At 39.7% G+C, this 13456-nt stretch overlaps 1 protein-coding gene across 2 annotated transcripts in view; it reads left to right on the top strand.

Annotated features, from left to right (window-relative positions):
- Window positions 1-667: 667 nt before the first annotated feature.
- VTI1B (vesicle transport through interaction with t-SNAREs 1B) overlaps window positions 668-13456 on the top strand; it is a 42973-nt gene continuing 30184 nt past the window's right edge. The window contains exons 1-2 of one of the 2 annotated variants that reach the window (XM_077122806.1): window positions 670-1209; window positions 11911-11969. In XM_077122806.1, coding sequence (XP_076978921.1) covers window positions 1095-1209; window positions 11911-11969 — 174 coding nt within the window. In that variant the 5' untranslated portion in view covers window positions 670-1094. Of the gene's footprint in view, window positions 1210-11910; window positions 11970-13456 lie in introns of both variants that reach the window. The other variant, XM_077122807.1, reaches the window with a different exon arrangement.

The following is a 13456-nucleotide window of genomic DNA, read 5'->3' as shown; positions in this document are numbered from 1 at the left end:
TTCCAAGCAAACATTTCAGTTTAGACAAATGGTGAGGTCAGTGAAAATAGGAATTTTCTTCCATTAACCATTACACTAAGTATTTACACCCATGGCGTGCAGGAAATGACTAAATTGTTAACACATTGCATCCAGTGGTAGGTAGCCAGGTCTGCCTTCTCTACCTGATTATAAATTACCCCGGGACAGAGAGTAAAATTGTTTTATTCACCATCATATCCACATCCCGGCACAATGCCTATAACAAGCCCCTGTAGAGTGAATGAATGCAATGCACGAGGCAACCTCATGCATTACGCGAGCCGGACTGCTAGAGGCTAAGAGTGTGAACTTTGGGGTCACACTGCCTGGCTTCCACTTCTGAAAGCGTGTGACCCGTGGCCACCTGACCTACCCAGTATAAGCGCTTTACCCGCCCATGGGCAAGTAGGAACCCGGCCCGACTACCTTTCGAAAACGGAAAGTTAAGGTATGAGTCAAGACATGCACTGAGGGGGTCAAGGCATATCTTGATACCAAACCACTGCACGTCAGCGGCGACCCCGAGCAGCCGCGGTGCTGACGGAACCACCCACTCCGCGGAACGCGTGACTCCCGTCATCCGCGCCGAACTACAACTCCCGGCCTGCACTGCAGCGCGCGCCCTTCGCCAAGCCCGCGGGGCCTCGGAGGGAGGCGGCCGTGCTGCCGGGTCTGCGGCTTCCTTCCCATCTTTCCGCTTTGGCGCCCCAGCCAATCCCAGGCCGGGTATTTCCGGGCCCGGAGGACCGCAGCTCACCCCAGCGCGGCGCCGCTCCTCCATCAACCCTTCGGCTGCGCATCTGGCCTGATTTTCTGTCAGGCGTTCGCACTCGACGCTTCCGGGGCGACGCGAGAGAAAGAGAGAGAGAGAGAGAAAGGGAGAGAGAGAAAAGGGGCGGGAGAAATGGGCGTTCCAGCCTGAAAGGACCCCGCTGCCGGCCCCGGAAGCGCCTCGCCTAGGCGGTGGCGGGGGTCGTCGTGATGCTGGCCGGCCAAGGCGGCTGACTGCCGGGCTAGGAGCAGATTCCCGAGGCCAGAATCTCGGCGGCCACAGCCGAAGTGCGGCCTGCGCCATGGCCACCTCCGCGGTCTCCTCGGAGCATTTCGAGAAGTTGCATGAAATCTTCCGCGGCCTACTTGAAGATTTACGAGGAGTGCCGGAGCGGCTGCTGGGGACAGCGGGGACCGGTGAGGCGAGGGCTGGCCGGGATGTGGGAAACTGGGCTCCTCGCGCTCTGGGAAGAAGAGCCCCGACCCTCCTCCCAGACCCAGGCTTTTCTCTCCCTGTTCCTCATCTTCAGACGCGCCACAGGGCTGGCTAGGTTCCGTAGCCAGGATCTCCCCGCCGCCACTTCGACTGGGCTGAAGACTCAGGGAGGGACCTCGGGGTGTCGTCTCCCAGGGATCTTCCCTTTTGATCTTCTCGTGGCCCTCTCAAAATTTTCTTGTCTCATTTTTTCGTCATGGCAGAAAGAGCACAAGGGTTCTTAAATCTTTTGTAGACTTATGTAATTTATTTTGTGCATTTAAAAGCATCGCAAACTGGTGTTTAAATGTCAAGAGACATTGGGTTGAAAACTCAAAAAGGAATCATTACTTTGAGATTCAAAAATTTGTTAAGAGTTGGTAAACACTAGCGTGGTAGGGGAGATTTTAAAATCAGGATTGTGGTCTTGAGGTGAGGTCCTGTTGTGAAGTTTCTTGCTGCTTCCTGCCTCTTGAGTTCAAGCTTCAGGTTGTTGCAAGCTCTGCCTAGAGCTACGTTTTTTCATTTAAATCTGTAGGAAATCCTGTCATAGCTTCTTGGCTCTTGCTGAATAGATCTGTATGGCAACGAGAACAAGACTTTGAGTTTGCTCTCTGAATTACCAAGGACATGTGAATTGAGTGACTAGTGAGAATGAAATTCATATATATTTTTTTAAACAAATATTAGAAGACTGCTATGTGCCAGGCACTGTCCTAGATACAGTATCACAGTGAAAAAGACATGCAAATCTCCATTCCAGAGGGCGGATGACAAACAATATTTAAGTATTAAGAGGAGTTGTTAAGGGCTATACAGAAAAATAAAGCCCTGTAAAGAAGTAGAGTGAGGGAGGCACCAGTTTTAAATAGGGTGGCTGGAAAAGGTCTTTCTGAGGAGGGGGGTATTTGAACAGAGACTTGAATGAAGTGAGGGAGTAAATCATGCATGAATCTGGTAGTAGGGTTAGGAGGAGGGACTAGCACTGCAAAGGCCCGTAAGTAGAAATGGGTTTGGTATGTTCAAGGAAGAGCAGTAGGGCCAGTGCATTCCATGTGGAGTTGGCAGAAGGAAGAGTGGTGGTAGATGAAACTGGAGAGAGATGGCCCAGACCATATGGGGTCTTGTAGACCATGATAAAAGATTTGCATCGTCTTCTAAATGGGATTCATTTAAAGGATATTCAGCAGTAGAGACCAGGATCTGATTTATATGGTTGAAAAAAAGACTGCGGTTTCAGCCTGGCACTGAATTAAGTTCTGCGACATCCATTTCTTTAATGCTAAATAATACAAAAGGGTATTCCATTTTGAAAAATAGAAACCTGAGTTATATTCATCTTTGTCATCTACTTAACATTCTTCCCATTCTTGCAAAGAATCTAGTGAAAAGATGTGCAGTGGTGCTCAAGCCCAAAGTACGCTGACATAAATTGCATGTAATGGGCTTAATTAATTAATGGCTAATGTATACTATATATACATTCTCAGGGCTATAATAAAACTTAATCTCATTTTTCACTGTCTTGTCTGTACTTGTCTTTCAATAAATGCTGAATAAATCGAATTTAATTAAGCAAACACTCTGGGCCTCTTTTCCAAATCCTTCTTTCCTGATTCTGAGACCACTTCATAAACTTTTCAGAGATTTAATTCTCACTGTGAGTTGGTAGATACTGTGTAATGTCTATAACTCAGCCCTTGCATTTAGCTTATGATCTGTAGCTGAATTCAGTTATTTTTCAGTTAACATTTATTGAGAATTACATGCGGCAGTCACTTTCCTGGGCCCTGAGAACTCCTAAGAGTTCTTGCCTTAAAGGGAAGCAAATTTACAACAACGTGTATGATGCATCCTAAAATAAAGTTCTCTAAGACCATTAAAAACAACTACCTTAAGCATGGGAGAGGGAGGGCAAAGTTTTACACTTGGAGTTGAGTCTAAGGGAAGGAGTAGGTGTTTGCTAGACAGAGGGGAAATGGGAAAAGGCAACAAAAGAATTAAAAATTGGATACTTCCAACTATAAGTGGCTTCAGGTGTGTGGGGGAGAGTAGTAGGAGATGGGGAAAGTGAGGTAAAGCCACATTGTCAGGAGTCCTAAGTGTCACATTAAGATCCTGGGACATGATATGGAGAATCAGTAAAGGATTTTAAGCAGGTGATACGGAGTGAGGGAGAAAAATTCAAGGGTGTCTGTGTTATCTCACTTGGCCAATAGAATGAATGATGAACTTAAAAAAGAAATAGGAGAAACAGACTTGTTGGGGCTGTGGTAACTCAAGGCTGGGTGTAGAATAGAGATCATAATGTATCCCTTTCAACCTGACAAGATATTTCTTCTCCTGCCATTTAAAATAATACTTATGAAAAACATATTATATCCCCCTATTCTATATTATTGACAGCACTTTCCAACATGAGAAAGTTAGAATGGGCATAGCCCCAGTATCCCTAGAGATTGAGAAAAAGATCAAAGGAGAAGGTACAGTTATAACAGAGAAAATAGAATTTAACAAATGAATATGACAATATCAATATTTCTTTTAGTGTCCAATGTCTTGGAGCAGCCAGAAGGAAAACCTAAAATTGTGGAACTGTAACTCATACCAAACACTAAAATCTGTTCTGTAACTAATTGTCGTGGTGTGCTTTGAAATTTATTGCTTTGTTGTAAATATGTTATTTTTCACAATAAAAATAAAAAACACATTAGGTGAGTTGAGAGACATCTTGGTACGGTATTTAACAGCAAGAATTCCAGAGCCAGACTGCCTGCATTTACCTTAGTAGCTATATGATCTTGGGCAAATTACTTTAACCTAACTAGTTTCTCCTGCAAAATAGGAATAAATCTTAGTATGTACTTCATAGGGTTCTTGTGACGATTACATGTTAACATATATAAAGCCCTTAGAATATTGCCTGACTATAGTAAGAACTGTTAGCTATTGTTACTATTACGCAGGAAATCGGATATTTTATTTAAATGAAAAATAAGAATCCCAGCTCCTCTGCCAAAAGATGAAAACCGTGCAGGGCCCATTAACATATGAATGGGTAAACAAAATGTGGTATATACATACAATGGAATATTATACAGCAGTATGAAAAAATGAGGTGCTGAAACATGCAACAACATGGACGAATCTTGAGATAATACTGAGTGAAGTAAGTCAGATACAAAAGGACAGATATTGTATGATTTCACTAATATGAAATAGAAAACGTAAACTCAAAGTCTTAAATGTAGAATACAGGACACCTAGAAATAGAAGCTAGCAGAGGGGGAGCACGCTAACCTGATATGTTCAGAATATATAACAGGTTGGACTTAATATGTTTGGAAATAAAGGGTTAGGGTAGCTTGTCATGGGGAATATATGGAATAGTGCTATAGTGTAGGTAACTGTGGTTGAAAGTAGTTATTTAGAGTCATGTACGTCACCAGTTAACACTACAAATTTAAGTTCTTATATGAACTAGTACAAATATATGACACTGGTACGGAGAGTTAATAATAGTGTGTGAGAAAAATGTGGAAAACATAGTAGAGTTGAAATAAAATCACAGTTTCAACATGAAATCATATTTGTTTAATAGTTCACAGTATTTATACATTCAATCCTTCAATAAATATGGAGCACCTACTATGTGCTAGCTTTATGGACTGTAGTTAACAATAATACCTTAAAATTCTTTCATTAACAGTAACTGATGTACCACACCAATACTAAATCAATAATAGGGGGAGTAAAGGGATATAGGGTGTTTTGGGTTTTCTTTTTGTGTGTCTAGCTAATAATTTTTATTTTTGAAGCAATGAAAATGGCCTAAAATTGAGTGTGATGGTTGTACAACTAAGTGATGATACTGTGAGATATTGATTGTATGTTTTGGATGGAATATGTGATAAGTGAATATATCTCAATAAAATCTGCAAAATAAAAAAGAGTACCAGCTCTATATAAAACTACTCTCACCTTGTTCTTTTCCAGATACTTATCTTCTACCCTACTGTATACTTTACATATTTGTGTTTTTGTTATATTGTCTTCCTTTCACAAGAACAGTGATTGTCACAGTGTGGTCCCTGAACCAGCAGCAGCAGCAGGTATCTGAGAATTTGTTAGAAATGCAACTTCTCAGGCCCTACAGACCTTCTGAATCAGAATGTTTTAGCAAGCCATCTAGGGGATTTATTTCTGACACATGCTCAAATTTGAAAATCACTGAGCTAGAACACCAGCTCTACACTTTGTCTGTTTTGTTTATTATGTATCCTGAACACCTGGAACAATGCTTATGGTGTTCCATAAATATTTGTTGGAGGATTGAAAGTATAAGTACTGTGAACTGTTAAGAAATGTTAATAATACATGATTTCATATTGAAACTGTGATTTTATTTCAATGCTGCTGTTTCCTACATTTTCGTTACTTTTTAAAGAGTGTGTATAGACCTATATAATGAAACAAAAAAGATCGTCACTTCTCCAAACTGCAGTCTGTGTTTAGTTTCTGTCTTTAAAGGATAGACAACACAATGTCTCCTATTTTAGGCATGACAGTCCATTTAGCGTATAAGATGATTATTAATCCATTTAGTAATATATCAAGTGCCTACAGCCATAATTTCTAGACTTCATTTTGTACCATCTGAAGAAGGCTGTCCACTATGTATCCTTTTTTTTAGTCTTCAATCAAGTTTTTAATGAAAAGATCATAAAATAATGGTTTCTTATCACTGTACAATAAGACTGCATGCTTCTGAATGGAGGGATCAGTTGGCGATGACTTACTTTTCTATGACACTGACCTGGATTTATTCAAACTCTCGAGGGAAATGAACTGAGGCTGATGACAGCAGCAGTGACCAGTACAGGAGTATGATCCTGGGTGTCCCACCTCCTTTCTGGGAGGACATAAGGCAGGATGTGATCCCTCTCCAGTTCCAGTCAGTCTCCACGTGTTTAATGAGGGTCATAAAACTATTGAAATTTTTCCATTTAAATTTCAGTATCCTATACATGAGACCCATTATAAGAGCCAGAACAAATAATCACTATGCAGTAGTACATGCAGCAAATTGTTACTCACTGCCACAAAATTTTAACCCAGCTCTCTTATTTGCTGTTTTTGTTTGTACTCTTAGGTTTCCTATGTAAGGATTGAGTTTCAGAAACAATAGTAGTTGCTGTTTATTGAACACTTACTATGCTTGGCATTTGCAAAGTGCTTCTTTATAATGTATTCTCTTTTCTAGCCCTTTCAACAATCTTTTGATGTTAGTACTGTTATTTTTCCTATTTCCAGATGAGAAAATAAGCTTAGAGGGATACAGTGCTCTTAACTCCTACCTGGTCAAACTCCTACCATTGTGGTCAACTGAGAGGATAGGTCAGAGAAATGCCACAGTGGGGCGCCAAAAGCAAATTAATCACATATTTTAAAGATCCTGGTGAAACCGAAGTTATTTCCACAACTCTGATGAGCCATTGTTAGTCGTTCTTGGGCTGGTAATTCAAGCCACCCATCCGGAAAAGAGGCTGCCCCCCTTGCTTGAACATTTAGGGAGAGAGGTTCCCTCTAGCTCTATCTTTCAGAGCTGGCTGCTTCTATTTTATTCCATGTCTAGGATATGGTGCTGCCATTCACCTAGTTTGCCAAGCCAGAGAGAAACAGTCTTTCAGTGTTAGTCTCTCACATGAGACAGGTTTGGAGAAGTATGTGGAGTAGGAGAGTCATTTGGAATGGCTTATTCTTGTTTCTGGTAGCCATTCTGCCCAACATGCAGTCCTGCTGTGCATTATAACTTTAAATTTTAACTCCCTAAAAAAATGAACAGATTTTTAACAGATTTCACCAGTTCCTAAAGGCTATACCCTGGGAGCACAAAAAGGGACCTCAGTTGTGTACTGTACGGTATATACATTTGTACAGGAGGCACTGGATTAGAAGTCAGGAGACTTGTTCTAGAATTAATGCTGCTACACATTTGCTCATTCTGTGACCCTGGGAAAAGCACTACGGTTCTTCAGAATTACAATTTTCAGTTGTAAAAATGAGAAGGTTAGACTAGAAGAGCTCTGAGGTCCACCCCAGCTCTAAAACTCACTTGTGTTTTATGGTTCCTAGACTGAAGGATAAAGCAGCAGCCATTGGTCCTTCTCAAGTGGGTAGATCACCCTCTTCTGAACTTTTAAATACTTGCCTCCCTGGCCTCCTTAGAAGGAATAACTTCAAGGGCTTTTTTTTTTTTTTTAAATATGAGAATTCCATAAAGCATCTCGTAATGTGGTAAGAGTCTTCAAATTATTTTCAAAGGGAGCATCTCTTTTAAAAGTATATATGCTGTAGAGGGAGTGCGAGGGTAGTTCACTGGTAGAATTTTCGCTTACCATGCTGCCATGTGGGAAACCAGGGTTTGATTCCTGGCTTGTGCACTCCCCACCCTCCACCCCGCCAAAAAAATTCAGCAAATGTTGCTGCAATAACAGGATAGTCACATAAAAAAAAAAGAAGAAATGTGACCCCCACCATACAGCATACAAAAAAATATATACATATGCTGTAGAACATTCATGGGAGGAAGTGTGCATTTTATGAGATGAGGTCGAGTGTTCCTACTCCATAAGGACTAATAATCACAGATGAAGAGGCTGGGAAGGCAGTGAAAGATCAGGATTCTATGGGCCACTTTCTTCCTCTCCTACTCTAACTTATGTAGCCACTTTGAATTATTCCACAATTTGCACCTTGAGAATAAAGATCCTCATATCATTCAGTGAAGGAAGAATTGAAAGAGGAGTTTATAACTAAACCAGTTGTAGGAAAATCTGAGCTAGGAAGGGAATGAATGCACTTAGGTGTACAGTTGTGCTTTATACTGTTTTGCTTGGATCTGAAGTGCATGAACTTGAATTTGGAGATTTGTTGTTCAGAGGAGTGATGACATACAGCACTTTTGGAATAGCTTATTCCAAAATAATATGGCACCATTCCATGTAAGTAGTCATTCTTGAATGTAGGTATTATTTCACTATTGGTGACTAGGAATGCAGCCACCTCAGGAATAGTAACAGTACCTTTGGTGGGCATTTCAGTTGCATCATAGTCATGTTCACAAGATGCATACCATTTGCATACCATCAGCCATGGCTGAACTTTCCCTAATGTTTGTTTGTTTATTTATTTTTTATTTTATTTAAACAACAAATTGAGCCATGGGTTTGTGAGAAGTATGGAGTGAGAAATGGTTCACCTGGAGTGCCTTGTGTTTATTAAAGGGTGTCATGACAGTGAATGGGACATAGTAAAGGGTGTGTTGTCATTGTTTTTTCAAGCAGTAGCAACATCTAAGGAGCACGCTGCTAGAAGTTATGGGACATAAAGAAATAAGATATTTCCCTGTCTTGAGAAGCTTGATATCAAGTTGAGAATACAGAATATATACATCCAAAATTATTTATATTTACTGAGAAAAGCAGCAGACAAAATAAAATACTTTATGTGCTAGATACTATTCTGCTCAACACAGTAAAAATCCACAAAAATTGTTGTAGTGACCTTGTGTCTTATGTGGGTTTGAGTTCTAATGTCAGTGCTTAAGATGAAAATCAGGGTAGACAAAATTATCCAAGAAAATCTCTTAGGAGAGCATATTGAGTATCCACACCCTGTCTCTCCTTTAGTCCAACTCATCTCTTTTCTTTGGCCATTGGAAGAAAAAGATTGCTTTCTTCAGTTGAGGCTTAGCTGGGAATGCTGGTTTGTATTTAGGAGTCATGTTGAATGCCCCAGAGTTTGAAGATAATTCCAAAAAGTGAATTCACAAAACTATCATCAATGAGAACCTGGTGGTAATGAGTAGATTATGAGTAGAATTCCATACATTTTTAAAAAATTAGGTTCCTCATAAATGGTGTTAAATTTTGAATTGTTGCTCTTTAGATGCTCTTCAGTTACAGCCAAAAAAGGAGGTTAGGTCCAAAGGAGATGAAAAGAATTATCCAATATTACACATTGATAGGACAAGAACCTAATCCCCCTGGCCTTTTGCCCTGTACAAATGTTCCCCAGATGACAGCATTCTAATACTCCCTCTATAATTTTTGCAAGTGCAAGTACTATTTTTACTATTACTTTATTGTCCTTATATCAGCTTACCTTATGTAAAGTTCATTTAAATCACAAAATTATTTTAAAAGGAAATTTGAAATCACTAATTCAAACGGAAATCCTATGTAATTTGTCTAAATGATAGAAAAAAATACAAAGAATGCAAAGTAATGCTGTTTTAGTTAGATGCTACTGCATTGAAGCTGAAGCCTGTTCTATCTTTGTTAAAGGGTGATAAGTAATTTTTAGGAATTATAGACATATTGGCCCCAAAATGACATAATGGTAAGGATTGAAAGGAAAACAACTTTGTCCCTATGCTGTTTAGTGGTATTTACATCATTTCCATACCACCATCTTTGGATATTTGTCCAAGAAACACTTTACCACGCCCTGCAGCCTTCACATTGAGCAGAGTATTTTGTTTTGAATTTGTTTTGCAGAAGAGAAGTGGGTAAGGATTAATGTAGAGAAATAATTCACAGTGGGGGTGAAGGTGGGGGCGGGACAGAGGAGAAATCAGTATTGGTAAACCATCTTATTGATAAAAGTGTGCCTGGTACTGCTAGGATGAGAGGGAAAAAAAAAGGTTGGGGAGGGAAGGTTGAGAATGATTATTTAGATCAATTGTGTTTCTTAGTAGAAGTGCTTTCCTGGCCTCTAAATTCCAATAATACAAGTACCTCCCTGTACTACACACTCACACACACACACACACACACACACACACACACACCTGCCACCCCTCCCAACCAGTCATAAAGCCCTTCCACTTTCTCTTTTTGTTGTTGTTCTTACTGAATTTTTTAAAATTAATTTTTAAATTAAAAAAATATGACCACAGACACAAACATTCTTAATATATGATCATTCCGTTCTACATATATAGTCAGTAATTCACAGTATCATCACATAGTTGCATTATTCATCATCATGATAATTTCTTAGAACATTTGCATCAATTCAGGAAAAGAAATAAAAAGACAACAGAACAAAATTCATATATTCCATTCCCCTTACCCCCCTCCCTTTCATTGATCACTAGCATTTCAGTCTACTAAATTTATTTTAACATTTGTTCCCCCTATTATTTATTTTTATGCCATATGTTTTGCTCATCTGTTGATAAGGTAGATAAAAGGAGCATCAGACACAAGGTTTTTACAATCACACAGCCACATTGTGAAACCTCTATCATTCTACAGTCATCTTCAAGAAATATGGCTACCTCGCCCTCTCTACTTGGGACATGACTCCCAGGGGTGTGACCCTTCCTGGCAACGTGGGACAGAAATCCTAGAATGAGCTGGAACTCAGCATCAAGAGATTGAGAAAACCTTCTCCTTCTCGACCAAAAAGGGGAAGAGCAAAATGAGACAAAATAAAGTGTCAATGGCTGAGAGATTCCAAACAGAGTTGAGAGGTTATCCTGGAGGTTATTCTTATGCATTAAATAGATCACCTTGTTAGTCAAGTTGTAATGGAGAGGCTGGAGGGAACTACCTGAAAATGTGGAGCTGTGCTCTGGTGGCCATATTTCTTGAAGATAATTGTAGGATGATATGGCTGTCACAGTGGGACTGTGTGGTTGTGAGAGCCTTGTGTCTGATGCTCTTTTTGTCTACCTTATCGACGGACAAGTAAAACATATGGATTAAAAATAAATGAATAAATTCATATGGTATGTATGAATTTTTTTTCTGTTGTCTTTTTTTTCTTTTTCTTAATTGATGCAGATGTTCTAAGAAATGATCATGATGACGAATATGCAACTATGTGATGATATTGTGAATTACTCATTATATGTGTATAACGGAATGATCATATGTTAAGAGTGTTTGTTTCTTTGTTGTCATATTTAAAAAAAAATTTTAATAAAAAAATTTTAAAAAATAAAACATAGGAATGTATAAAACACATACAAAAGAAACATGGCTACTGGATCACAGCTCTGCATTTTCAGGCAGTTCTCTCCAGCCTCCCCATTACATCTTGACTAACAAGGTGTTATCTGTTTGATGTGTAAGAATAACCTCCAGGATACCCTCTCGACTCTTTTTGGAATCTCTCAGCCATTGACACTTCATTTTGTCTCATTTCGCTCTTTTTGGTCGAGAAGGTTTTCTCAATCCCTTGATGCTGAGTTCCAGCTCATTCTAGGATTTCTGTCCCACATTGTCAGGAAGGGCCACGCTCCTGGGAGTCATGTCCCACGTAGACAAGGGGAGGGCGGTGAGTTTGCTTGTTGTGTTGGCTGGAGGGAGAGGCCACATCTGAGCAACAAAAAAGGTTCTCTTGGGGGTGACTCTTAGGCCTAATTCTAAGTAGGCTTGACCTAACCTTTGCCTTCCACTTTCTCTTAATGCCAAAAGTCTTTTAGGGTGATTAAGTGCTACCCTTACCAGGAAAGAAATGCGGAGTTTATTCTAAGCAGAAAGAATGGCCTCTAAAAATGCATGGAAGCAGGAATGAGCATTTGAAATCTGCTTCCATGAATGAGCATTTGAAATTTCTCTCTTTTCCAGAAGAGAAGAAGAAGTTGATCAGAGAATTTGATGAAAAGCAACAGGAAGCAAATGAAACGGTGAGAACAGGGAGAAAGCCTTTGTTTTTCTGCCGGTATTGTTCTTTTCCAGAACGAATGTTATGACCTGATCACAGATTAACTTTCTCCTGTTTATTGATCTTGATTTTGACTATTACTTGCTAATTGAGGCCAGTTGATGGGGATGAGTGTTGAAGTTTGACAAACACAAATGATTTAAAGCTTTAACACTCTTGAAATATTAGTCTTTGTTAATATATTCGTGAAGTGAGTGGTAAGAGCATTCTCATACTTTTACCTCACTGGTCTTTTTAAATCTCATTTTAAGAGCTGGGCTTAAGTTAGTTATTGTTCTTTGTTAAATTTATTCTCAAAAGAAAATGCAGCTCACAGGTGGTTCTAGCCTCGTTGCCTCCTGTCTTAAAAGATTGCACAGTAGGTGGACTTAGTGCCATGGGCAAGGCATGGATGGACTGGATGGGTTACCAACCAGGACCCAAACAAAATTTGTTAAGAGCCAGTCCAGGCTGCTGAGCAGTTTAGCGACTGCTTGTCTCTTTCTCTCTCTCTCTTTTTTAAAATACTTTTATTGAGAAATATTCACACACATACAGTTCATACATAGTATACAATCAGTGGCTCACAATATCACATAGTTGTGTATTCATTACCGTGATCATTTTTAGAATATTTGCATCACTCCAGAAAAAGTAAGATAAAGAAAAATCTCATACATCCCACAGTCGTTATTCCTCCCTCTCACTGACCGTTAGTGAGTGAGACCACTAGTAGTTTTCAATCTACTCAAACTTTTTACCCCTTACCTCATCCATTATTTATTTATTTATTTATTTATTTTTACATAGGCAGGCACTGGGAACTGAACCCGAGTCTCCAGCATGGCAGGCAAGAACTCTGCCACTGAGCCACCATTGCCTGCCCATTATTTATTTATCTTTTTTATCCGTATTTTTTTACTCATCTGTCCATACCCTGGATAAAAGGAGTATCAGACACATGGTGTTCATAATTACATGGTTACATTGTAAAAGCTATATTGTTATACAGTCTTCAAGAATCAAGGCTACTAGAACAGTTTCAGGTACTTCCCTCTAGTCACTCCAATACCCCAAAATCTTAAAAGGGATATCTGTATAATGCATAAGAATAATCTCCAGGATAACCTCTCGACTCTGAAATCTCTCAGCCACTGAAATTTTGTTTTGTCTCATTTCTCACTTTCTCCTTTTTTGGTCAAGAAGACTTTCTCAGTCCCGTGATGCCAGGTCCTGGCTCATCCTGGGGTCCTGTCCCATGTTGCTAGGGAGATTTATACCCATGGGAGTCATGTCCCACGTAGGGGGGAGGGTAGCAACTGCTTAATTCATAATCCGTGGCTTTTCTTTAAAAAAAAGTTTTGTTTTAACCCTTTGGAAGCAAGGGTTTCTTGTTTCTCCATCTCATTATGCTCTGCTTCAGCATACCTATTCAAGAGATTGGACCTAAAATCCAAGCCTCTGGTATTT

This window comes from Tamandua tetradactyla, chromosome 12 (assembly GCF_023851605.1).
Source record: "Tamandua tetradactyla isolate mTamTet1 chromosome 12, mTamTet1.pri, whole genome shotgun sequence".
Taxonomy (NCBI): Eukaryota; Metazoa; Chordata; class Mammalia; order Pilosa; family Myrmecophagidae; genus Tamandua; species Tamandua tetradactyla.
Note: the sequence above shows the minus strand (reverse complement) of the source record. Positions and strands in the feature narration are given on the sequence as shown.